Source organism: Narcine bancroftii, chromosome 5, assembly GCF_036971445.1.
Source record: "Narcine bancroftii isolate sNarBan1 chromosome 5, sNarBan1.hap1, whole genome shotgun sequence".
Lineage (NCBI taxonomy): Eukaryota > Metazoa > Chordata > Chondrichthyes > Torpediniformes > Narcinidae > Narcine > Narcine bancroftii.
Window position 1 is genome coordinate 7,148,877 of NC_091473.1, and position 26,823 is coordinate 7,175,699.

The window sequence follows — 26,823 nt, forward strand, 5'->3', positions numbered from 1 at the left end:
AGGTGCTTAAGCAGTTTGAAGCTGAAGGACAGGAGGATAAAGAGACTATCATTTAGTTCTATATTCTGAGGATATAGGAAGTGACGTTTAGACCATGTGCATCTTGAATCTCTTAAATGCACTACAGATTATCACCCTCTTCTATACTTTCTCTAAATCATTGAACGAATAGACTGCTGTCTGCCATCACATTATAGGAAGTATGATAATCCCGAGATTCACCACTCATCAGCTCAACCAAAATATGAAATATATAATAAGTGCACTCTCAATTATCTCAAGTTTTATTGTAAATCCATTCAAAAAATAATTTCTAATGATTCAAGTTTTTTTCCCCTTATTTCTCCATCTTGGTTTACTCAGTTTTTATCTCCTCTCTTGTTACCTGCTAAAACAACTTAATTTTTCTGCTCCAATGTTTTTTTTAAATTTATTTATGTTTTTTCAACTCAAAATCTAACCATCGTTCACTTCATTAACACCATTATCAACAATATTAATTTTTTTTACATTCCATGTTTGTTACGTCCAATCACATCACAGAGTTCGATTTATTCTTTTAGATACCCCTCCTTCCCCTGTCATTGAACACTTACACCCAACTTATTCTGCTCATACACAATAACCAAAACTCTCACAATGAAGATATAAAACTTGTATTGGGTGGGGGGGGGGGATGGGTGGGAGGTGAGGGGTTTGTCGCATGCTCCAATGCTTCTTCAGAAATAAATGTTTGAAATATTTCCCTGCCCATTGCTTCAAGCTCTCACTGAAAACTTTTTTAAAAAACCCATTGTTTCTCATTAGCTGTGATCTTGCCAGAGACAAGGTCTTTGGCCAATTTAATGCCAGGACAGTTGTAACCGCATTAACTGATCTGGAACTGGTGCTCATTGTGATTGGTGATCTACTGATTCAAGGAAAATCTTTACCACTGCATCCCAAGCTGACTCAGAAGTCTAATCCCAGATCACTCAACCCAGTTGCAGTTCACTGCAGATGACCTGCCTGCCACAAGGGTTCTTTCCCTTTCCTTCCTTCTCCAAAAGCAGAATGCTTCTCCAGCAACTGAGAATCTGGTGCCATTGATGCTGATACATGACGTGTCCATTCAATTTTGTCATGCCAACATTTCCTTAATGTTAACAGCACCCTTGTAGTTTCTCCACTTTCATCAACCAATTGCACCACAAGAACTGTGCTCCAGATTCCAGCATCTTCAGTCTTTTGTGGCCACCTATCACTTGCCAGCTCTTAGCTCATTGCTTCTACAAACACTTTATTCTGGTCATTTCCCCTTTACTCCTGATGCAGAGTCTCAACTGAAATATCAAACTTCTCATTTCCTTCATTGATGCAGCCTGGCTCGCTGAATTCCTCCAGCAGTTGGCTTCTTTTTGGCCCATACTCCAGCATCTGAAGTGTCTTGTGCTGCTACCCCTTGAAGTTTTGTCCATCACCATCACAAGATCTCTAAACATAAAACAGTATGGTGGAGTGGGCTTGTCTAAGAGAAGAGTTTGGTATCTACTAATCTTCTGGGGCTGGTGTGTCTGGATATTTGCCTCCCCGCTGGTAACTCTTGTCTTCAGTGAAGATGTTGGTGATAGCGCAGAGTTGACAACTCCAATTGATTTGGAGTTCGTAAAATATTAGCAACACTTCCATATCATTTAATTTTAAATTTAGACTATAGGATGTTAACAGGCCACTTCGGCCCACAAGAGGGGGAATGACAAATTCTTTACGTACAGTGTCGCATTCAAACTCAAGTAAGAGTGTTGCACTGACCGCTAATGCCAACTGTGCTGCCCCTAAACTCCCTGACTTAGTGGTGAGTCATTTAAAGAAAACTGCCCACAAGGATCTAGCAATTTATACTTTGGCGTCCGCCTTTCTGCATATCAACTTTATTTCTAAAGGGCAGTATATCATCTCCATCAAGAAGTAAAAATGATGTCATCAAGCAGCCAGTTTCACTGAAGAATTCTCACATATGAAAATAAGGAAGAACCAATCCCCTCCAACTAACCTTGAATAATTGCAACATTTGGATGTATTAAGATTGAAGCTAAAATACTGTAACCTTAAAAACTGCAAAAATTCTCATCTTAAAATCGCTGAGAGTTGGCAAATAATTATTCTGAGCAAATGACAATTCTTCAGTGATCAAGATTGTTCAGACATAAAGTTATTGGGCACTTTAAAATCTGATTCACGCTTTGTTTCATGTGGAGTAACATTTTTTTTAAAGCATCATGAGGAGTTAAAACATCAGGCTAGTCCTGAATTCTATTTTGACTGCGCAGCTGAAGGAGTGCATCACTGAGAGTAACTTTTCCCTATTTAACTAGGTATATGACTGCTTGAAGTTGCCTTCAGAATCTTCCAAAGTAACTGAGTGCTGACTGTTTACTTGTCACTGAGTCAGAATCTAAAAATATTGTCATAAAATTCGGTGTTTAGTGGCAGCATCATAGAGCAAACGTCCATATTATAACCATCTTATGATATTACTATAAAAAATAAACAATATTAGACCACAAAAAGTAAGGCAGGGTCTTTAGTTCATTGATCATTCAGGAAGCTGATGGCAGCGGGGAAGAAACTGTCCTTGTGCTGCTGAGTGCTCGGCTTCAGCCTCCTGTACCTTTTCCCTGATTGTAGCAGAGTGACCTGGATGGTAGGGGTCTTTGAGGAGAGAGGCTGCTTTTTTTAAGACACCGCCTCATGTCGATGTTCTCGATGGAGTGAAGTCTGGGGCCTGTGATGTCGCAGGCCGAGTTAACAACCCTCTAGAGTTTATTCTTGTCCTGGGAGTTGGCGCCTTTGGACCAGGCAGTGATGTAACCAGCCAGAATGGTCTCCGCAGTACACCTGTAGAATTTTATGAAGGTTTTCAGTGAGATACCGAACCTTCTCATAAATCTCACTAAGTATAGCTGCTGGCGAGCCTTCTTTGTGATTGCATCAGCATGGAGGCTACAGGACAGATCCTCGGAGATGTTAACATTCAGGAATTTGAAGTTCTTGACCTTCTACTGAGCCCTCGATGAAGACTGGGTTGTGTCCCCCTGACTTCCTCCTGAAGTCCACAATCATCTCCTTGGTTTTGCTGACATTGAGCGCAAGGTTGTGGTCATTACATCGAAGTCAATACCATAGGGGGACGTGGCAAGATGGTGTAATGAATAGACGTGCCTTCCAGTCCTCTCCTGACTCCTTGTTATTGTTTTGTCTATAAGTGCTCGTTAAAACTTTTTAAAAAGTTTATAAATAGAGGTTTTGAATTAGCTCCTAATGGTACAATTGTTAAAAAAAAGGAAAAAAAAAGGCAACAGATCGCTAAGAAACTGAATTTCCCGAAGTTATCTGAGCCTACCTGTTTACAAGAAGCCAGGACTCAGCATGGAATGGATCCAGGAGAAGAAGTGCAAGACTCAGCAACGGAGCTTCGCTCTATACCGGTAGGGCTCTTTTAAGATGGCACCCGGCAGCCTTTGGAACAAAGTGCTAGCCAGACGCGTGTATTTCAATCAATGCCCGCTATGAGCGCTGACACTGAACCTTTGACAGTTGGAACAGCTGGGATGCCGCCAGCTGAAGACCCGACTTTAAAGAGATGACCACCGATCGATGTAGCGGTGGCGCTGCTAAATGCACCACCAGTTATGAAGGCTTCAATAGATTTTGATGTAACGAAGGCTCTTGATATAATATGGGTTAAGGATAACCCTGACTATCAGTCCTCTGATACTGCTGAGGAAGTTGTGTCAGGGGTTTCTACACGGAGTCATACTGCAAGAAAAGCAGTTAAACCAAGGGAAGGAAAAGAAGACCCTCTGGTTATTCAGAAACAGCAGGATCCTATTATACCTGAATCTATTCCAGTTGATATGCTTATTAAGAATCTTGAATTTAAGTTATCTTCTTCAATAAAAGAGATAGGTAAATCTTTAGTTTAAGTTAACACTAAGCTTAATACCTTGGTGGATATTAATACTCAACAGATGGTGGATTATGGAGCTTTTAAGCTTGAAACGAATGAAAGACTTGATGTTTGTGACCAAGGTATAGTCGAGGTACAAGATCGATTACAAGACGTAAATAAAACAATTGAAACTTTACAAATCCAGAATAAAAATTTAGCAAAAAAGGTTGACTATTTGGAGAATCAGTCTAGACGGAACAACGTAAAAATTGTTGGTTTGCCAGAAGATATAGAAGGACCAGATCCAAGAAAATTTTTTACCGAATGGATTCCACAAGTGTTAGGACAAGATAAATTCCCGGAGGGCTTAATATTGGAAGGTGCTCATAGTGCTTTGAGAAAAAAGCCTTTTTCAGGACAGAATCCAAGACCTGTTCTGGTTCGTTGTTTAAACTATTATGATAGAGAGACAATTTTACGTGTGGCTATTAGAAATGTGCAACAAAATAGATCTCCTTTGATGGTCCAGAATAATCGTGTTTTTTTTTATCCGGACTTAAGTCAAGAAGTTATGTCTCAACGACGTGAATTTAATCCTGTGAAAGAAGTGTTATGGAAAAAAGGATATAAAGCAACATTTAGATACCCTGCAGTATTGAAGATTTTTCAAGATGGATATCAACCAAAATTTTTTGATAACGCTAAGGAAGCTATGGACTTTGCTCAATCGTTACCAATTACGCAATTTCAGGAACAATGCAGTCCTCCACGGTCTCCAAAGAGAGTGGAGATCCAAGATGGGAGTTGAATTTCAAGAAGAAATGGAAGCAATGGTGGTTGGAGTGACAGAGTTGATTAAATTTTTTTTTTCTGAGAAGATTTTAGATAATGATGATGGTTTAATGTGAAATGGGAGTTGGGAGAGGGCGCTGGGTGGGCATTATTTTCCAGAAGTCGTCAGCTACGTGTGAGTTATCTCACATCCGATATTTTGTGGGAGTTACCGCATTGTGCAGTTAAGACAGGAGGAGGTAGTTGTAACCTCTTACCTGTTTTTTTTTTACTAATTTTTGGATTTAGGAGTGAAGATTTTTTTTATTATTTCTTTTTAAATAAAAATTAATTTCTTTTTTTTCTTGTAGTTTTAAGAGGGGATAAGGGGAGGGGTTTTTTTTCCTCTTGTTTTTTTTTCTTTTTTTTTCTTTTTTGTTTGTTTGCGTTGTTGTAAGAAATGTCTAAGTTAAAGTTCGCTTCTCTTAATGTTCAGGGTTTAAATAATCCTATTAAGTGTTAGAAGGTACTTGCTTACTTAAAAAAATTAAAAGTTCATGTGGCTTTTTTACAGGAAACTCATTTAACAGATAAGGAACATTTGAAACTTAAACATGAATGGGTTGGACAAGTTTTTTATTCATCATTTAATTCAAAGGCGAAAGGAGTGGCAATTTTGGTGCACAAGAATCTACCATTTCAGTTACAGAATGAAGAAAAAAATGGTGGAAGATTATTAAAATTGAATTGTACAATTTTTAATGAGGCTTGGACTTTGCTTGACATTTATGCTCCAAATGTTGAGGATACAGCTTTTGTTGTGGATATGTCTTTATTACTTGGACAAGCAAATTCTAATGTGATGTTGGGGGAGATTTGAATGTGGTGTTGGAGCCTCTATTGGACAAGTATCCAAGAGTAATTAAGAAATCTAAGATGGCAGTACAAGTGACTAATATGATGACAGATTTGAATTTAGTTGATATTTGGCAAAGATACAGATACAGCAATGAGCTCTCTGAACCCTTCTCCATTAACAATGGCGTGAAGCAAGGCTGTGTTCTCGCACCAACCCTCTTTTCAATCTTCTTCAGCATGATGCTGAACCAAGCCATGAAAGACCCCAACAATGAAGACGCTGTTTACATCCGGTACCGCACGGATGGCAGTCTCTTCAATCTGAGGCGCCTGCAAGCTCACACCAAGACACAAGAGAAACTTGTCCGTGAACTACTCTTTGCAGACGATGCCGCTTTAGTTGCCCATTCAGAGCCAGCTCTTCAGCGCTTGACGTTCTGCTTTGCGGAAACTGCCAAAATGTTTGGCCTGGAAGTCAGCCTGAAGAAAACTGAGGTCCTCCATCAGCCAGCTCCCCACCATGACTACCAGCACCCCCACATCTCCATCGGGCACACAAAACTCAAAACGGTCAACCAGTTTACCTATCTCGGCTGCACCATTTCATCAGATGCAAGGATCGACAATGAAATAGACAACAGACTCGCCAAGGCAAATAGCGCCTTTGGAAGACTACACAAAAGAGTCTGGAAAAACAACCAACTGAAAAACCTCACAAAGATAAGCGTATACAGAGCCGTTGTCATACCCACACTCCTGTTCGGCTCCGAATCATGGGTCCTCTACCGGCACCACCTACGGCTCCTAGAACGCTTCCACCAGCGTTGTCTCCGCTCCATCCTCAACATCCATTGGAGCGCTTTCATCCCTAACGTCGAAGTACTCGAGATGGCAGAGGTCGACAGCATCGAGTCCACGCTGCTGAAGATCCAGCTGTGCTGGATGGGTCACGTCTCCAGAATGGAGGACCATCGCCTTCCCAAGATCGTGTTATATGGCGAGCTCTCCACTGGCCACCGTGACAGAGGTGCACCAAAGAAAAGGTACAAGGACTGCCTAAAGAAATCTCTTGGTGCCTGCCACATTGACCACCGCCAGTGGGCTGATAACGCCTCAAACCGTGCATCTTGGCGCCTCACAGTTTGGCGGGCAGCAACCTCCTTTGAAGAAGACCGCAGAGCCCACCTCACTGACAAAAGGCAAAGGAGGAAAAACCCAACACCCAACCCCAACCAACCAATTTTCCCCTGCAACCGCTGCAACCGTGTCTGCCTGTCCCGCATCGGACTTGTCAGCCACAAACGAGCCTGCAGCTGATGTGGACTTTTTACCCCCTCCATAAATCTTCGTCCGCGAAGCCAAGCCAAAGAAGAAGAATCCTACAGAGAAAGATTTTTCTTTTTATTCCTCACGCCATAATTCTTTTTCAAGAATTGATTATTTTTTAATTTCAACACATTTGCAGGATAAGGTTATATCCGTGGATTATAAGGCTAGGTTGGTTTCAGATCATTCATTACTATTATTAGAATACCAGAGATCACAAGATGTTCAGAGAACTCCAAGATGGAGATTTAATACTATGCTATAACAAAAACCAGAGTTTATTAGTTATTTAAAAAAACAAATTGAGGTTTTTATTAGTAATAATATTAATTCTGTTTCTAGTCAGTTTGTTTTATGGGATGCAATGAAAGCTTTTTTACGAGGTCAAATTATTAGTTATGCTTCTAAAGTAAAGAAAGAGAGACTTAGAGAGATTGAAGATTTGGAAAAAAAAATAACTGTTGTTGAAAAAGAATTTCAAAAAAATGCTACCGAAATGCAAAAGAATCAGTTAACTAATTTAAAATTTAAATATAATGAATTACAAACATGTCGGTTTGAATGTTTAATGAATCGAACTAAACATAAGCTTTATGAATGGGGTGAGAAAGCTCAAAATGTTTTATCATGGCAGTTAAAATAGGAACAATTATCTAGGATTATACCAGCAATTAGAAAGAAATCGGGTATTACTTTTAGACAAAATGAAATTAATGAGGAATTTTGTAATTTTTATAAAAAATTATATACTTCTGAATGTAAAGATGTAATTGAAGACGCAATAGATTCTTTTTTGAAAAATATTAAATTGCCACAACTGAATCAAGAAGATAGACAAGAGTTGGATAAATCTTTTACAGAAAATGAAATCGAAATGGCGATAAGAGATATGCCAAATGGAAAGGCACCTGGTGAAGATGGGTTTTCTATAGAATTTTATAAAACTTTTTATGTTGATATATCTTTTATTTATAAGGATGTAATACAGCAAATTTATAAAACTTGTCAACTACCTGAATCTTGTTCTAATGCAATAACTTCAGTTATACCAAAAAAAGATAAAGGTCCTTTACAGGTTTCTTCTTATCGACCAATAGCATTGCTAAATGTAGATTATAAAATTGTAGCTAAAGTTATGGCTAATAGATTAGCTCAATATTTACCTAAAATAATACATAAAGACCAAACAGGATTTATAAAAAATAGATATGTGTCTGATAATATTTTGCATTTAATTACTTTGATAAATAAATCTAAATCTCAAATGAATTATCCAATAGTGGTTTCATTAGATGCAGAAAACGCTTTTGATAGAGTGGAATGGAAGTTTTTATTTAAAGTACTTGAGAAGTTTTGTTTTGGTTCCTCGTTTATTGGATTGATAAAGGCTTTATATAATAGTCCGAAGGCTAGAGTTGCTACCAATGGGCAGATTTCAGAATCTTTTGATTTAACAAGGTCTACTAGACAAGGATGTCCATTGTCACCTGCTTTATTTGCTATAGTTATTGAACCTTTGGCACAATTAATACGTCAAAATGAAAATGCTAAAGGTATGAGAGTTTTGAATGAGGAATATAAGATTAATTTATTTGCTGATGATGTTTTATTATATTTGGTGGATCCTGATATTTCTTTACCAGCAATTCAAGAATCTTTAGAAAATTATGGTCAATTATCTGGTTATAAGGTAAATTGGGCCAAAAGTTAAATTTTGTCAATTTGTAAAGATGATTACTCAAGATATAAAAATATTACAAATTTGAAGTGGACTAAACAAATTAAATATTTAGGAATTAATGTTAATACAGAATATCAAGATTTATATTCAATTAATTATCTTCCTTTAATAAAAAGGATTAAATTAGATTTGATTAGGTGGAAGGATTTACCTTTAGGTTTATTAGGGAGGATTAATAATATAAAAATGAATATTTTTCCTCGGATACAATATTTACTTCAATCAATTCCTTACTTTTAAAAAAAAAGTTTTTTTAAGGATTTATATAAAGCAGTTAGAGAATTTTTATGGAAGGGAAAATATCCGAGGGTAGCAATGAGAAAGTTGATGTGGGATTTTCAATTTGGAGGTTTAAGATTACCAAATTTTCAATATTATTATGAGGCAGCTCAATTTAAATTTCTTAGTGCTCTAATGAATATGGAGGATCCGCCTAGTTGGGCAAAGATAGAAATGGCAGTCATTTTAGAAAAATTTCCACATGAATTTTTGTTTCGATGGAATTAAAATTTATTACGAACTTATGATGTACCAATATTGAAACATTTAATGAATTTATGGACGAGTAAACTTAATAAATTGGGGCTTAAAAATAAGTGGTCTGGGCGATTGCCATTATATAATAATCAACTTGTTCCTTTTACAGTCTCCAATATCATTTTAAAACAATGGGAAAGGAAAGGAATAAAAAATTTATCAGATTGTTTTTTCGAAGAATGTTTTTGTTCTTTTGAGGAATTACAAAGGAAATTTGGTATTAGTGGAAACTCTGTATTTGTGTATTATCAGTCAAGATCATTTGTAAAACAGATATGTGGTCGGCATATGATTCTATTGCCTGAAACTAGTTTTGAGAAACATGTGCTTTCAATACCAAAAAAGGGGTATATATCTGATTCATATTGTATTTTACAAGAAAATGAAAGTAAGAAAGATTGGGATAAAGATAAGTTGAAATGGGAAATAGATTTAGGTTCTACAATAGCTGAAGAAGCCTGGATGGAAATTTGTCAAAATAGTATTCGGAAATTGATTAATGCTAGATTAGCGATGATTAATTATAATTTTATACATCAATTATATTTAACACCAGAGAAATTTAAAAAAATTGGTCTTAGTAAGTTAGATTGTTGTTTTCGCTGTGATCAGACGGCTAATACTTTTTTACATACTGTTTGGTTTTGTGACCGATTGCAACAGTTTTGGAAAGGTATTCAATCTATATTTAATAGTTTATATAATATCTATGTTGTATTAGATCCTGATATATTTTTATTAGGGAATATGCAATCATTAATTGACTTAGGATTAAATGATTATCAGATTTCTTTTATCTATTTAGCCTTAGCGGTGGCCAAGAAATGTATAGCGCTTACTTGGAAAGATAGAAATATATTAACTTTGGATAGGTGGTGCTTAGAGATGAAATCCTGTTTAATTATGGAAAAGATATCTTTCTCAATTCAAGATAAGATGTCTTTTTACAAGCTGAAGTGGACCCCATTTGTTAAGTATATGCAATTAAGTTTGATTTAAATATGTCTTTAAGTGTGATATTTTAGATTTGATGATTCTTTTTTTTTATTTTTTTTTGTTGATAAGTGGTTTTTTATATATATATAATTTTATTAATTTTACTAACTCTTCACTCTTTATTTTGGGGGAAGGGTGGGGTTTTTTTATATAGATTTTATTTTTTCTTAGTGGCCTTATTGGGGGGGTTACTTGGATTTAAGTTAGGTGACTAATGTTGTATTGTAATTTTATTATTTTATTTTTTCATCTTTTCTTTAAATGTAATTTTTCTTTTTATTCTTGTGATAAAATCTTTAAATAAAGTTTTTAAAAAAAGTCAATACCATAACTACTCCTACCAAACTCTTCAAATATCTCAAACTCTGCTTTCTCATCCATCAGCTTGGTTAAGAAACCATCAAAGAACAAAAACTATTTGTACACTAATCATTTCTCAGCTATCTTGAATCAAAATGATGTATTTGAAAGAGTTATGAACATATTTGACAAGGTAATAACAGCATGGCGATTTCACTGTGAAATTACAATATGATCTTTGAAGATTTTTATCTCATTTACAGTGGTTTTTATGAAAATGGGTAATACTACTTAATGTTTATGCCTTGAATTATAAATATGTATTCAAAGTGCATGACAGTAAATACAGTATATTTGTATCTTAAAAATCTCTCAAATCAAAATTGATAGTCTTTCAATGGAACCGAAAAAAGTGGGAGGTGTATTTTACATTGCAGAGAAGGATGAATTTGTTTCTACTGTACACCCATGTGATCCAACCTTCCAAACTATGCAGCTTATTTACAAAGTCCTTGCAGGCAGCTTCCATCGCTCTGCCTTCATCCAGCTTCTTCTGACCACTTGGTCATCACAAGCCAGTTATCCCTGTGGAATTGATGTATTTTCTTCTACATTGGAGAAACTGGGTGACTGCTTTTCAGAATAATTCCATGTAGCCCTGAGCTTCCCAATGACCATTGCTTTAATTGTCTATTCTACTCCCATTCAGACCACTGTGTTGTTGGTCCTCAATACCATTTCACCAAAGACCAACAACATGGTAGTCTGAATGAGACCAACCCAGAACAGCTACTTATCTTTCACCCAGGTATGTCGCAGCTCCCAAGACGGAGCACCAAATTCAACCAATTCATAAAGCTAATCTTTCTATTTTGTGTCAGACCTGCCAATGTTGCTCCAAATATTTATACTAACAAGCTTTTTTTCCTCCCTCTCTATGCATGGAACCTATCTGCTGGACATTTTCTGCTCTCTCTTTTTATTCCATATTGCCAGCAATCATTGTTGCCCAGAATAGGGGAATCGAAATCGATAACCAGAGAGCATAGGTTCAAGGGGAAGGAGGGAGGTAACATTTTGTTTAAAAAGAGGGTGGTGGGTGTATGGAATTAGCCAATTTCAAAAAGAGGTCAAGGTGGGTACTATTGCAAAGCTTAAGAATAAAATTGGACTGATACATGGATAAGATGGGTTTAGAAGGATGTGGGCCAAAAGCAGGCAGGTGGGACAAGAGTGGGTGAGACATTTTAGTCGGTATGGGCAAATTGGGCCAAAGGGCCTGTTTCCATATTATATGATTCTACGACCGTTTCCATGTTATATGATTCTATGACCGTTTTTGTTGAATTACACAGATCAGCCCTTTTTCCTTCCTATCCATCTGTCTTTTTCAATTTTTTCATTGGTTTTTAAGAAAAAAAAATTATTTCAGATACATGTATGATAGAAAAGTCAAAGAGAAATAAATTAAACTTACAGATAGTAAACAATGGTAAACAAGATCCATGTTATTGATAAAAGGAAAAGGAAATTAAAAAAAAAACTAATCTAATTTCTAACCCCAACCTATGAGGAATTTACTATCAAAGCCAGGCAACAATTTCAATACTAATTTTTTCAAGAAATAGGAAAAAAAGGAGAATTTGTTTTATAAAAAGAAAAAAATAATTGATCTATAAATCTTGAAACTAATTGATAAAGGAACCCCAGAGAGAAAGAAAAAAATACAATTTTTAATAAAAATAAACATACAGCACGATAACAGAGCAGATGAGCTCATGCCGTACAAAGACATCCAATTAATCTACAACCTTCTGTATGTTTCGGAATGGGAGGAAACTGCAGCTCCCGGAAGAAATCCGCGCAATTCCGGGGAAAACATACAAATTCCTTACAGACAGCACGGAATTCGAACCAGGGTCACTGGTACCGTAATAGCACTTGGCTAACTGTTAACCCTGCAGTTCCCTTGAACACCATCCCTCATCTCTCCTTCTGTCTGGAATTTAAAAAGTGATTGTTTTCCCACTTTTCCCAGTCCTGCTGAAAGATCAGCCCAGAGCATTTGTTATGATTCTCCACAACTGTTGCCCATCTTGCTGAGTGAGGTGTGTTACAGAGTCCAGAGGACCCCAAAAACCAGCAACAATAGGTATGCACCACAACACAGGGTTACTCAAACAAAAGTAGTTTTTAATTATATTTGAACAAGATAACAGAATTACCTTTAACTTATTACTTAACCTAACGACTTAATCCACCCCTCTAATACTAAGCATAGGTATGTGTAATGTATATTTAAGATTAGAAAAGTTCTTTGGATCACAGTCCAATCTCACAGGTTGCAGGCAATTCTTGTACTGTGCACAGAAGTTAGCATTAACAAAGTTCACCAGTCTTTGGTGCTTAACAGGCAAATGGTTACCACTCAGGAGGATTCTTGTTAGTCTTCAGAAAGAGTTTCCTTTTTGTTCCAGGACATCCGCACCCAATTCCTGTTTAATCATTCTTGCTGACGAAACTTGCCCCCTTCAGGGTTCCCCAGATGATCTTCCTTCTTTCAGGTCACCTTTCAGACAGCCAGTCTTCTTTGACCAGACAGCCTTCCAAAGTTTGCCAGCTTTGTCCTTCCAGAACTGATTTCTGTCTCCTTTCTTTTCTCTCTATTTCACACCCTCCCTCTCTGAGAGCAAAACTGTTCTCGCCTGCCTGCAAAGATCACGTGCTCTCCCAGACAAGCAGCTGAATGTTGCTACTTTGAGGTTCCTCTGCAAAAAGCATTCTGCAAAAGTCCTGTAAAGATACTGTGTTTTAAAATGTGTGTGTGTGCAACTTGCTCAAGCAATTCCTCCTAAGCCACCTCTAAATACTCTGTCACAGGTGCCCTAGCATTTTCTCATTATTTCGGATTTCCAGCATCTGCAAATTTTTTTTTAACTTTTATGTTATTGGGAAAAGGCCATCTGATTTTGGGAGTATGATGCAATTTTTAATTAGCAGACTTTATAAAATTTCCACCCAAAACAATGAATTTATAGCAGAAATTTTTTTTGTGAGAATGGAACTCGGTTTCTGTCAGTAAAGTTTGAAGAGTTAAAGCAAAAAAGGCAAGAAATAAATAGTCATACACCAACTTTGTTTGCCATCTGTCAAGATTAAATTTGATGTTGGGTTATTGCATCCAACAATGCAGCTGTACCTCATATCCTTCAAATTATAGAAAACCTAAAACAGAAAAATAAATTGAATGACAAAGCACGAGAAAGATACACGGTTATTATTTATTCTGTCTCTTTTTGATGAAATTCACTGCTCTGGAAGACAGATGGAGGCAGTCAAACAGAGACAGTGTAAGAAGATAGGCAAACAGCAAGACAAATGAAGATGACAGGAGGCAGGCTGGAATTTTGGGGACGAGGAAAGGGAGAGAGGGAAAACAAACTTTTAAAAAATCTCCTGTAAGCTGCGATCGAAAGACAAATAACCCTGCATGTGTTGACTTAATGTGAATTTTAAAATCAGATAACACAAGAAATATAGATTGTCACAGCACATAGAGTGGCCTCTGGCTATTTGAAACCAGCTATGTAGAATACCCCAATAATTGAACAAAGAATGCAAATGAGGGAGATAATCTCTCTTTGGTCATTTTCTTGCATCATTGGTTAAAAAAAACATCTGAAATGCAATTCATCTTACCTAGCTATGGAAATTCAAAACTGAAATAAACTGTTGCTAGTGATGGACATACTGGAGAGGCATTGGATATTTTCTAAGATGTAAGACGGCCATTGTACTGTACTGAGATAACTGAAACTGGTGCTCAAAGCTCGCTGAATCAACACATTCATGAAGCAGTGGGCTCAAGCTGAGGAGAAATTAATTGGACCATTATAGGAACACAATTTTCATACTTAATTCACAAAAAGAAAGCATTATGAAGAAAACTGAGGAATAAATGCTTAAAAAAAGCCTCAAATATTTCTATGAGAATATTCCTGTCATTTTAGACGGATATATTTATTAGAGTCAGAACTTAATTTCATGAACAAGTCATGAGATGTTAATAATACAATTAATGAAGGAAAATTACTACAAAATGATCAGAGCAGCAAGGCTGCCCTTTTGAAATTTACATTCAAGTAAAAGTTTACTGGTTGAGAAGATTTCACCTGATAAATTAAAATGCAGATTCCTCCAAAGTTAAGATCAATCATTAAGAGGCAAAGAATAGTGATTCTTGACGTACTTACATCGTTGGGGACCACAGTTATCTGGCAAAGTTATCCTGCTGTCATGGCTTAAACAAGCCAATTATGCAATTAAAAGCTTTACGCTGGCCTGAAGAAATTCTTGTTAGGTTTTCTACAACTTGGATTGACCACACGTTGTTCTGGTAATCATACAGTTAAAGCAAGATTGCCATCTCATGGTTATCACATCAGAAAGCAGTCAATTAGGAAAGAAATCTATTATTGCAGACTGACTGAAAAAAAATTAGTTGACGCTGATTGATAAGCAAAAGGCACTTTTCCTTCCCTCTGGCTTGATGACGGTCAATGCTACAACTCCAAAAAACCAATACCCCACTATATTTGACTTGCAACGAACCATAATCATGCTTAGGTGTTACTGATTAACAACTTAAAATTTTTCTGATTCCTGATCAATTATGGTTTTTTTTTTTTACATAGAATTTGCATGATTTTTCCCTTCTAAAGTGTCTCCCTTCCTTCCGGGAGTGGCCGATCATACAGGAACGACCGAAACGCCAAAATATCGGTATCACATCGTGAGTTTAGACAGAATACCTGAAGTGTGGTACTCAAGGAGGCTGGACGTCCTATTCATTAGTCTGTTGTTCATGGATCGCCTGTAGTTCAGTTTAGACCGCAGCCGATCTGTGAAAATAACTAGGGGTCGAAGAGGTAAAATATCGGAACGGAAATGAGTCCTTATTCCCGTTCCAATCTTTTTACACATTCCCAGAAAATTGGGAATAATTTCCTGGAATGCAGCAGCTGTGTAAAAAAAGCATAAATGTCTGTCACCAGCAGACACCAACTTTGTTCACTTTGCAGTAATAATGATAAAGAGGTAGGCTCGGCCAGATAAAGTTGTTTTCCAACAATGCTTGTGATCACAAATAAAACCAGCAATGGAAGCAAAACTAGAAACACAACTTCACTGAGCTCCTTCGCGCTGCCCATTACAGTAGCGGCACCCCATTTCAATTCCCTGTCCCATTCCCAGACCATCATGCCTGTCCATGGTCTCAGGCACTGCCAGACTGAGACCACCCCTAAATTGGAGGAATAAGACCTGATATATCATCTGGACACCCTCCAACCAGATGGTATTAACAATAACTTCTCCGGTTTCTGTTAGCTACCCCCCCCCCGCCCCTGCCCCCACCCCAGCCATTTCTCCCCTTCCTCTATCCCTCTTTTTAGTTTCCTATAGCTCTCTCTCTCTCCTTTTCCCTTTGTCTCCTTTCCTCCAGCTTTGCATTCATAGAACCACCCTCAGCCCGATCAATTCTCACCTTTCCTCTCCTATCCATATCTAATTATCAGCTTTTGTCTGTTAACCTATGCTCCCTCCCCACCCCCACCAACCTCCCCACCATCCCTTCTCACCAGCCTGCCTGTTTTTTTTTACTCATAGGTTGAAGAAAGTCCGAAAAGTCGGTTATACAATACTGAACATCTTTACCTCCTATGGGAGCTGTGAAACCTACTGAGTTCCACCAGCATTTCTGCGGTTTTACCACAATCAAACTTTACTACAATCCAACTGCAGGCTCTCGTGTTTCACTTCCATTTGTCCGTTTTATTGCATCAGGAGTTACTCGTACATCATTCTAATCTTCTTCATCCCCTTGTTATCTTTCTTTCTACACGAATGCAAAAGAAGACAAGCCCGCTCATTCATGCCCTTCCATACAAGTAAACCACACAAGCACAGCTTCTGATATTCACATATATTTGCATCAATAAAACACATGATTCCCTGCTAATGAGCAAACTACCTCATCTGTCATTGTTATCTTCAATTGCATTGTCTGTCACTTCCACTTCAAAATTCTCTACCACTCTATACTGTTTTAAAGCACAATCTGCAAGTATAACATCTTATCGTTGCAGACTTCCGAACAGAATAATAGTTTTTGGAATTTCAGGTGTTACCTGAGGCTCTGTTTTATGTTTCTATATCAGATCCACTCTATTTGTCACTGTCTCATTTACTCAAATATCTCTTATCTCTTACATTCCTTAGTTCTCTCAGGCTCATTATAAAAAAAATTAATTTAACCTTTCAATTTCAGCATTACCGGGTACTTTATATTTTTCTTACAATCCATCTGTACTTATCACTGTATGGAGGTCATTAATTTAAATTGTATGCTTTCCACCAACATTGCTTTAAAAGGTTTTTTTTTCAACCTTTTACTTCCGCCTTCTATCTGCAATTTCTCTTTTGTTTTTAAATTTGGACACAGAGCATGGCCCTTTCGGCCCACCATCCCGTGCCGCCCAAGTGGCCTAGAACCTCGGAATGTTTTTGAACGCTGGGAGGAAACCTGAAGTACCCAGAGGCAACTCATCCAGACACGAGGAGAGTGTCCTTCTGGACGGCCCCAGATACAGACCCCGGTCACTGGCATTGTAACAACGTTGCGCTGGCCACTACGCTACCGTGCCGCCCCATTTCTTTTTCACCAAAGCAAACGCACTACATTTTCCTCTCATCAATTCCACAGAATGTTTTGGAATGTTTCTCTTACAGTCTGATAAGCCCCTGAACAATTCTCTGGGTAGATGGGGAAATGGCAACAAAACCTTTTCAAAAATCTGACTGGTGTGGTGAATACCATGGAGCTTTATTTTTTGTTAAAACAGCACATAAAGCTGGTCTGCTTGGTATTTTGAGACTCCATCAATAGCAACAAATTAAAAGCTCAAGAAACACTTAAAAGATTTTCATGAATGGAAAAACATTTGCGTCATAGGGGTCCATTTAATTCTTTAAAACTTGTACGAGATCAAACTGAGAAAATAAAACTCAGTTGCTAAAACACGTGCTGATAAATGCCTTAAAGAAAGCTTCAAGGCAGAGACATTAAAAGAAGCAGCATAATTCTAAACTAAATCGTGTCAGTGGGAGATGAACAGAGCACCACTGTGTTGCCAAATATATCTGAAATAATGTTATTCCCAGAAAAATATATCCTACAGACTTTGATTCAAGTGCAGGCATTCCACTGGGAACTCAAGTACACGTTTCTGGAATGCAAACCTCTACAAAGGGAGAATTAAACTCAAAGCACCATCCGTCTGTCCACTTGCAGAAAATAGAGATAATGAAAATCATGAAAGATGTGCTATATTCATTGTACCCAAGAACAAAGCTTCAAAGTGCAGAAAAATAATCCTAAAACATTGCATCAAAATGTTATCGCGTGAGTGCCAGCCAGCAAGCCGGGCTCCTGATGGGCCTTATTTGCTGATAGCTTCTTAATCACATCAGGGTTTCAGAACCAGGGAGGGGGACTTAAATGCCTCAAGCTCAGGTTCACCATTGGACCAGACAGCAGGCTGTGCAGTTATGTAGGTTGTTGGAGCATAGGAGATGGAAGCATTGGAGGAGGTGGCGGGACTCATGGGCACTTGACATCTCTGAAGGGACTTCCTTTTGCTTCTCTTTCTCAGCTTAATAGTGGACTGTTGGTGCCTCTGTGTGCCTTGACAGGGCAAACAAAGGAAAATAAATTTTGTGTACATGACCGCAAATGAACCTTAAAGATAAAACAAGGTATTACTTGGATTTAAAAGAAAAACAATCACAAAACTGAAGTGAAATGAAGTCAACATAATAATTTGATAAGTACAGGTGCTGATCCTTTTATCCAAAATCCTTGGGACCGGACACTTTTGGGTATTCGGATTATGGAATTAAAATGGCGGCAGTACCGATTCGCGCAAAACAAAGACACACGGTGCTGGATAGGGGGAGGTTGCAGCAGTGCTGGACAATGGGGGGGGGGATGGACATAACTGACTCAAATTGAACTTTTAGTAATGTTATGGTGATCATTGTTTTCAGGTTGGAGTCTTTTTAAAGACTTCTTGCAGAGTTAACAGTTTCATCAAAAGATGCTTCTGTCTAAGCAGTGTCTCTTTAATTGAAAAAGCTACCATAATTGCACGCTCAGTGATCAATGCACGATGTTCCATGCCACTAATTAATTGATCGCACGTTTTAACCATATCATCAATGGGCATTTTTTCACCTGTGTTCACAATGTCTTCGTCCTCATTACCTCATGCTTATTGTTATGTAACACCATTTCAGCAATTTCCCCATCACTCAAGGGAATGCACAATAGGTGCATCATTATCAACGTTCAACACTTCTTCGATGTCAGCTGCCTCTAACACAGTGGTTCTCAACCTTTCTCTCCACTCATCCCACTTTAAGTAATCCCGAAGCCATCGGTGCTTTGTGATCAGTAAGGGATTGCCTAAGGTGTAACGTGAGTGGGAAGGGAAGGTTGAGAATCGCTGCTCTAGACTCAATTGCTACAGAAATATTTTGCTTGAGAAAAATTGTCGTTGCCCAATTTCCTTTGGAGTTCTGAAACCGTGCACATAACGAGTCCATGAGGGACGATTAAAACAGTGGTTTTCAAACTTTTTCTTTCCACCCATATCCCACGTTAAGCAATCCCTTACTAATCACAGAGCACCTATGACGTAGGGATTACTTAATGTGGGATGTGAGTGGAAAGAAAAAGTTGAGAACCACTGCTCTCACGTATTTATTTTCTGCTGTAACACTTTGGGTGGAAGCAATGAAGTTGGATATCATCCTCCTCCTCTGTCAGTGACATGGAATTCTTCAAAGTCTTCAGCTGCAGGCTCATTTTCAGCGAACATTATTGCAGGCCAAAGTTTGTGCCAAGCATTTTTTAATGTGGCTTCAGTTACATTTTTCCAAGCATTAACCAGTGCATAAATGGCATCCTTAAGAGTGAACTGTTTCAGGAAGTCTTTGATACTAATGTCTCTGTTGACAGCATCAAGCACACAGTTCAGAAAAAAAAATCTATATAGTTGGTCTTTATTGAGCGTAAAATTCATTGGTCATAAGGCTGTACTAATGATGTTGCATGGGGTGGGGGGGGGGAGCTAAATGCCAAAAACATTATTTTTTTCACAAGATCTTCAGCAGGGGGACGTGCAGAGCAGTTGTCTAGGAGCAATATAATTTTGCAGTAATCTTCCAGTCCAACTTCACCACAATGTGCTCATGCAGTTGGTACAAAGTGGTTATTGAACCAATCAGAAAACATTTCTCTGGTGACTCATGCACAGTACAATAATGCACAGTTAATCTTGTTAACCCTTTGAAACATGTTAGCTTCTTCCAAGCACTGCCAACGTTAATTTGTGTGTGCCTGCCGCATTTACACACTTAAGAACAATCACTCTGTCCTTAGCTAATTTGAAACCTGATGGTGCTCTTTCATCAGCGGCTGTTAATGTTTTTCTATGGAGGTGGCGCCAGTGGAGAGCTGTTTCATCAGGATTGTGAATTTGCTCAAGTGTAAGGTTTGGATCAAATACCATCTCGACAAATTCATCATTGTACTGTTCAGCTGCATCATAATCAGCGGAAGCTTTTTCACCGCAGATGCTCAGATATTTTACACCGTGAAGCTTCTTAAATTTCTGCAGCCAACCATGTGAATATTCACACTCGCCTTCAAGGTTCAGTTCTTCATGGAATTTTCTAGCTTGTTTCATGACAAGCAAACCAGTCAGTGGTATACATTCGCTTCTTCGTTGTCGAACTCACTGGATCAGCACATGGTCAATATCTGTGTTTTTTTGCCCTCTGCAGTGTTCTCCCATTTTTCATTAGTCTCCAGTCATTGTCACTTTAAAACCTCAACAACTTACCTTCGTTTCCTTCAGTCATAAATGGTGGTAATTCCCACACCATAATCTTCAGTAAGACAGTGCACAGATACACCATGATCAAGTTTCTACAATGACTCTACTTTCGGCACTTTTGATAATGACAGACACTTCCTTTTCTGTTTCTCTCTATTACCCACAGGGTAACATTTTCCGACATTTTCACAGATGATCTCTGATGTCAATGGCATGTCGCCTACAACGAATCGGGCTTTCTTATATGGCAAATGGGAGGCGCTCAACTCTGGTGGCACTTAGAAAGTAAGCATTCCCACGTGTTCCACTAATTAACAATGCGGGCCGACATGGGATTTTCAAGCTTGAGTTGAGTGTGGGTCACATCGGTGAGCATATAACATCCATGGAACAGAAGTTTGGTTTTCGGAATTACGAATAAAGGGATAAGTCGCTGCACCTTGACAAAACGATGATCATGTGCATTTTTTGAAATTAAATTTGGAAACATGGAGAAGGAAATATAAAAACCACATCACGGGTTGCTATCATTGCTACATTTCTGGATGACACAACATGTAATTAGGAAAAGGGTAATGCAGGCATACTGCTGTGTATAAAGTAATTGAAGCTACTAACAGAACTTTCTAACAGCAAAGTAGATTGGTGAACATGCAAAGCACATTAAAACCTGCAACAATTTCAAGTATGAAATTGGCTTGTAAAAACATGCAACCATAATTACGCCTGAAGGGGAAAAATCAAAAGTTGGTGGCACAAATTTGGTGATTTTTCTTGTGAGGTGGTGAAGAGGGCTTCTGTTTGCAACATTCATCCAGGAAAATACAACTGCATCAAAATGAACTCTCAGTGGTTGAGGCAATCCATGCAATCCCATGGAAGTTTAATTTGTAAAGGGAAACACAAGGTGACATTTTCATTTTCTTCATTGTCCTGGAGCTCTTCATTTAAAAGCTTGAAAGTCATAGATTTATACAGAATGGAAACAGGCCTTTTGGCCCAACATGTCCATGCTGACCAAGTTGTCCACCCAACCACCTGCATTTGGCCCAATATCCCTCTAAACCTTTAATCTCCTGTTTAAAGGTTACATTTGTATCTGCCTCAAGTTCCTATGGCACCTTGTTCAATGCACCCACCAAAAAGGTGCCCCTTAGGTTCCCTTTTAAGAAATTAATTAACCAAAGGTCTTAATTGTATTGTTATGGCCCAGAGGACCCCAAAACCCAGCAGCAATAGAAATTCACCAAGACAAATGAAAGATATTTTTAATTTTCTTTCACCATAAAAACAGGATCAAACTTTAACTTATTACTATTAACTTAACCCCCTTCTACTTCTAAGCTCAAGTGTATATAACATGTATAAGTTCAGAAAAGTTCCTTGATTCACAGTCTAATCTCACCTCACTCCTCCAAGTTCACCGGTATCTGGCAATTTTACACTGTGCACAGAATTTAACATTTATAAATTTTCATTAAGCTTTGGTGCTTAAAGGTAATTGGTTACCACTCAGGAAGGTTCTTGTTGGTTTTAGAGAGAGATTTGTTGATCATTGGACACACACAAACTGATTCCCTCTGATCAGCCATTTCAGTGCCTTGCCAAAGAAACTTGCCCCATCAGGGTTTTCCAAATGATAACCTCTTCTTCTGCAGGTCACCACAGAGTTCCTCTTTGTTTCCCTTATTTCAGGTTAAACACTCTAGCCAGCCATTTCCTCTTGTATGGACCACAAGGGTTTGCAACAGGCTGAACTCAGAACCCATCTTCAAAATGAGGTTTCAACAAGATGCCAGCTTGCCATGACTGCAGAAACCAGTTTTCTCTCTCTCTCTCTCAAGGCCATTTCATCTTGGGCCTCCACCTTGAGACCAGCTATGGAGCGGATGGAAAAATGGGAACTTACCGTTCAGACTGCAGCCCTAAAAGGCTGCTTCAGCATCCCATTCAAAAGAGAGGCACCTCATAGCGCCCTCCGGAGCCCCGTGGAGGTGGGCTGACTGCTGCCATTGCTCCATCCGCCGATGTGACATCACTGAAATGCACTAAAGAAGAGCCCTATACTGGACCGTGGCGGCCCCAGAGAGACAAGGCAAATGCTTATGATGTTCTCGGCCAGGTACAAGGGAACGTACCTAGAATTAAACGTATCAAATCAATCGGCAGAGGGCTACACTGCAGAGATTATCCCTCTCAGAGAGGGGTTGGAATATACGGCTCAGAGACTGCCTCCGCACATTCAGAAAGGTAGATGAAGATGTGTTTTGGCAGAGTTTCTCTGCCTTTACATCTCAACTTTTGGGCTATCTGAAATGGCCTTTAGAGAAAGCCTGTTTGGTCTCATCTCTCTCTCTCTCTCTCTGCTTGCAAAAACACATGACCTTCTTAAAAGAGCAAACTGCATCCAGACAGATTGCGGCACCAGACCCAAACTTCTGAGTCCATTCATTTGTTAATTTCAAAATAATAATCTATTTCTCCACAACAGGTCCAATTAACACCTCCTTGTGAAGTTTCCTGAGCTCAGGTTCTTCTATTTGCACCTCCTGTGAAAACCTCTAGCAAAGCAGTTTTTATTTTCCCTACAAAGGCCCTGGGCCCGGAGTGTCTGGTTTGAGCAAAGCTCTTGCATTTTAAATGAGATCTGCTTTGTGAAGTGTTTGTGTTTGTTTGTGAACTACACTAACCTCCCACAATCTATCTCCTTCAAAAACATATCTATTTCCAAGATATGATATAATCCGTCATAGTATGCATTGCTTTTTCAAAATATTTTTATATGCCACAGCTCTATAAAAGTAGCACACCATACAATTATACCCTGTAATAATTAAACTGTTCAAAATTTACCTAGATGGAGTATTTTCTATAGTTGTGTGAACTCGGAGTAACGTCAGCAGTTTCTATTTGTATTCATTTATTTCTAATTCCTGTTAGACTAACATCTCATTTATCAATTTGAATCAAATACACCAACAGCATGTTCTTTACATGGGACTATCATCCAATACCAGTTTCATTAGATATGTTTCATATTGTGCATTTTTAACAGTAAATTCAAAATGTGGTAGAAATTGCAAAATAATTGAAAATCCAGTTAAATAAATTTATTCAGATATCAATTTAGGTCTCCTGCTCCTTTGGTTCAGTTACCACTCTTCTTAATTAATGCATGAATGGAAATACTAAAAAAGGTATAGATAAGGGACCAAAATAGCATCTATTTTTATCTCTGAAAAAGGTAAAAACAAATTCAGCAGGGATGGAATTTAAAAATTGGTTGCACTAATTCTAATCAAGATTATTTGCAGTTATTATGATAGCAACTGGTCGACAATGCCAATTAAAAGTTAATGAATGGCACTTAACAGGAAATGCAGGTGTTTTCCATTGGGTCCAATGAATTACTCGGACTATTGTTTTCAACAGGTAAACATGCTGGAGAGCACTATTACTGATATTCATGGTGGACTTGTTTGCTTCTGTGTACAGAAGGCTGAGCAAAGCCTGTAAAAGTGACTTTCACTGGGTCATAAATATGCTTCCTTTTATCACTGCCCTGCATCTCCTGGGCCACAACCATGACAGATACCACATGATTGGTAGCAAGAGAACTTCACACAGTGAACAGCATCCAATAGAATCCTAAAACACCACAGACCAATTTCACCTTGGAACAACAGTTACAATTCTAAACTAATTCGCGACAAAAAGCTTGCATTGCATTGCCCAGTGCTGCAACAAAGGCAATTCCTTGTCATGGTATCAGATCATCAGTTCAAAATGGTATGTGTTAAGTATATTTTCACAGATTAGCTAGCATTACTGAAACCTGTACACATCCAACATTGCGCCTCCCTCAAGACCAAAAGCAGAATGTTGGATGTTATTCAGAGCTGGAGCTTCCGATCTACCTTGACATTCACTCTTCCTCAGTAAAATTGGCAGGGAAGTAGAAGACTGATGCAGGGCACCAGAAAATGGGGAGAACACCTCTTCCCTCATTTGAGAAGGAGAAGCAGAGGAGATGACCCACGGGACAGTGACCATGGTTGCGGATCAGTGAAGGGTTCTGCAGCTGAAGAACACACAAGCGGCGAGCTGCTGGAGACTCAAGGCGAGAAAACTATGAAGGCTGCGGGCTGCTGGCAACTGGGATTCTCGCTGGGCTGGAGACTAGCTCAAGGCTGCCTGAAGGGGTACCAGGTACAGGAATTGGTATGTGAGAGGGTGCCGAGGGCACTGAAGATTTCTTGATCGTGTCAGAGATTCGGATCTGGAGCTTGAGCTGCTGATCATTTTGACTGGACTCTGGTATCACTGAGGGGGCTGCAGGAGCTCTGGAGGCAAATCCATGGACACTCGGTGACTCTGAGGGGACTCGCCTTTGCTTCTCTTTCTCTGACTGTAAGAGGCACTTCATGCAGTTTCTACTGATTGCATATCTGTCTTCCTTATGGCAGACTAAAGCAAATTTTGTGTAATGTGGCATTGTTTTTATTACCTTGAACCAGGGCAACCAATCCTGAAGCACTAGCATCAGCCTCAGATGTCACTGCTCCTCAAACCAATGGGACAGAGAGGCATTCCGCTGAAACTTATGCTGGACTCGGCAATGGCCTGCTCTTTCCATCAGATCTGCATTGCAAGCCTTGTGCCCAGTTTTCTTCATTCGATGACATTCATGACATCATGACATGCCATTGTTTCTCAAAACACCATGATACTCAAATTGCCTTACGATTTAAAGATATCACGTGGGACATCAAACCCAGGATGCTGAGTCTAAAGCAAGCAGGTCACAATGGGTATCACTCACCGTGTATTCAATGTCAGAATGGATAAGGATCCTTTATAGTACGACTCATATTGTTCAAAATTATGGGATACCATCTCTATCACTCATCCTGATGTTGCTGTGCAGTGCTTCACACACAACCTAATTATATAAATTGACAAACTCATGGTCCTGTATAATTTACTCAAGCCATTTTGATGAGAGGCCAAGCTCCTGGAATACGTCATTTTGTCACGAGGAAGTACATGCCTGCTAATTTACCATGACATTTATTTAACTTGTTTCTTTTTGTCCATATCCTATTCCCGAAAAGACCACAAACATGGAACATTTCAATGGCTTTTAGTTTTCAATGTAAACTTGCAACATTGGTGAACTGACTCAAGGGTAACATCAAATGATACAGCAGGAACCTCCATTTACAAGGGCTTTAGTCATTATTATCTTTGTGTCTATATGCATGAGGGTATGAGTGAATGTATGTCAAAGGACCAATGACATTGTCTTGGATATGTGAATGAGATGGATGCTGATAGGTATATCTGCTCCAGAGGTGGGCTGCTGTTTGTAAGGAATTTGTACGTTCTCCCCGTGTTTGCGTGGGTTTTCTCTGGGTGCTCTGGTTTCCTCCCAACCTTCAAAACCGACAGGGGTCGTAGGTTAATTGGGTGATGCAGGCTCGTGGGCTGAAAGGGCCTGTTACCGTGCTATCTGTCTAAATTAAAAATAAACATGGGGCTTTGTAAACTCGCCTCCGCATCCATGGAGTCATCAGCATCGGAAATAATCCCTCAAAAGCAAGTTGTAAGAGAACGATCTCCAGACTGAACGGCAGAAGCAAATTCGGTATCGTACCTGGCAGACAATGGTCGTGTACTGTCCAGCATGAGCCTGAAGCAGCATTGCTTCGGTGTGACGTGTTCGAAACATAAGTCCAAGGAACCAGGGAATAGAAATCTTCACCTCAGTCTTAAAATCCCAGGATAGCAAGCTATTTCCAAGGAAATGATAGGGATTGTGCATCACTGAAAAGAAACGGACAGGAAAGAAAAGCAAGATTGCAATCATCCTTTTTGGTGATGAGGTGTGTGCAATCAACCTGGATATGAGGGAATATTTCAGATTTTGAAAAAAGGATGCCATTATGCACTGGAAATAATCTGCCAGCCTTTTAAACTTTTAAATATTTAAATATTTTAGTTATAGGAATATTAAAATATTAAAGCTGGTAGTGAAAGCAGGCACAGAGAGGGCAAAAATAAAAAGAAATTCATCCACGGCCACATTTTGTTCCCACAACATTAAGTACTCGTGAACAGCAGCACGCGCCGTGTAACTCATGACGGCTGCCAGTCTGAGAGAGACAAAAGGTACAAGAGTGCGCAGATTGGGGGTGGCAGGCGATGGTGAGAGTGGGGCAGTGGTGGTACAGAGCTTTCAAAGACTACCAGCGGATTGTGCAAATCACCAAAGAAAGTTTGTGTCAATTTTTTTTTAATCAACACATTAAACAAGTAGAAAAAAAAAGTACATTTTTCATCCAGCACCCAATCAAATTTTCAATCTATATTCTAGATTCTTAATTCTCCCTTTCCCAGGTCAT

The 26,823-nt window shown here is 38.7% G+C and overlaps 1 protein-coding gene across 2 annotated transcripts in view; it reads right to left on the reverse strand.

The window, feature by feature from the left end:
• Nucleotides 1-26,823, reverse strand: part of LOC138763076 (cadherin EGF LAG seven-pass G-type receptor 3-like) — a 275,448-nt gene that overhangs the window by 145,867 nt on the left and 102,758 nt on the right. For both annotated transcript variants that reach the window (XM_069936657.1, XM_069936656.1), the window contains exon 9: nucleotides 26,076-26,245. In XM_069936657.1, coding sequence (XP_069792758.1) covers nucleotides 26,076-26,245 — 170 coding nt within the window. The remainder of the gene's footprint in view (nucleotides 1-26,075; nucleotides 26,246-26,823) is intronic.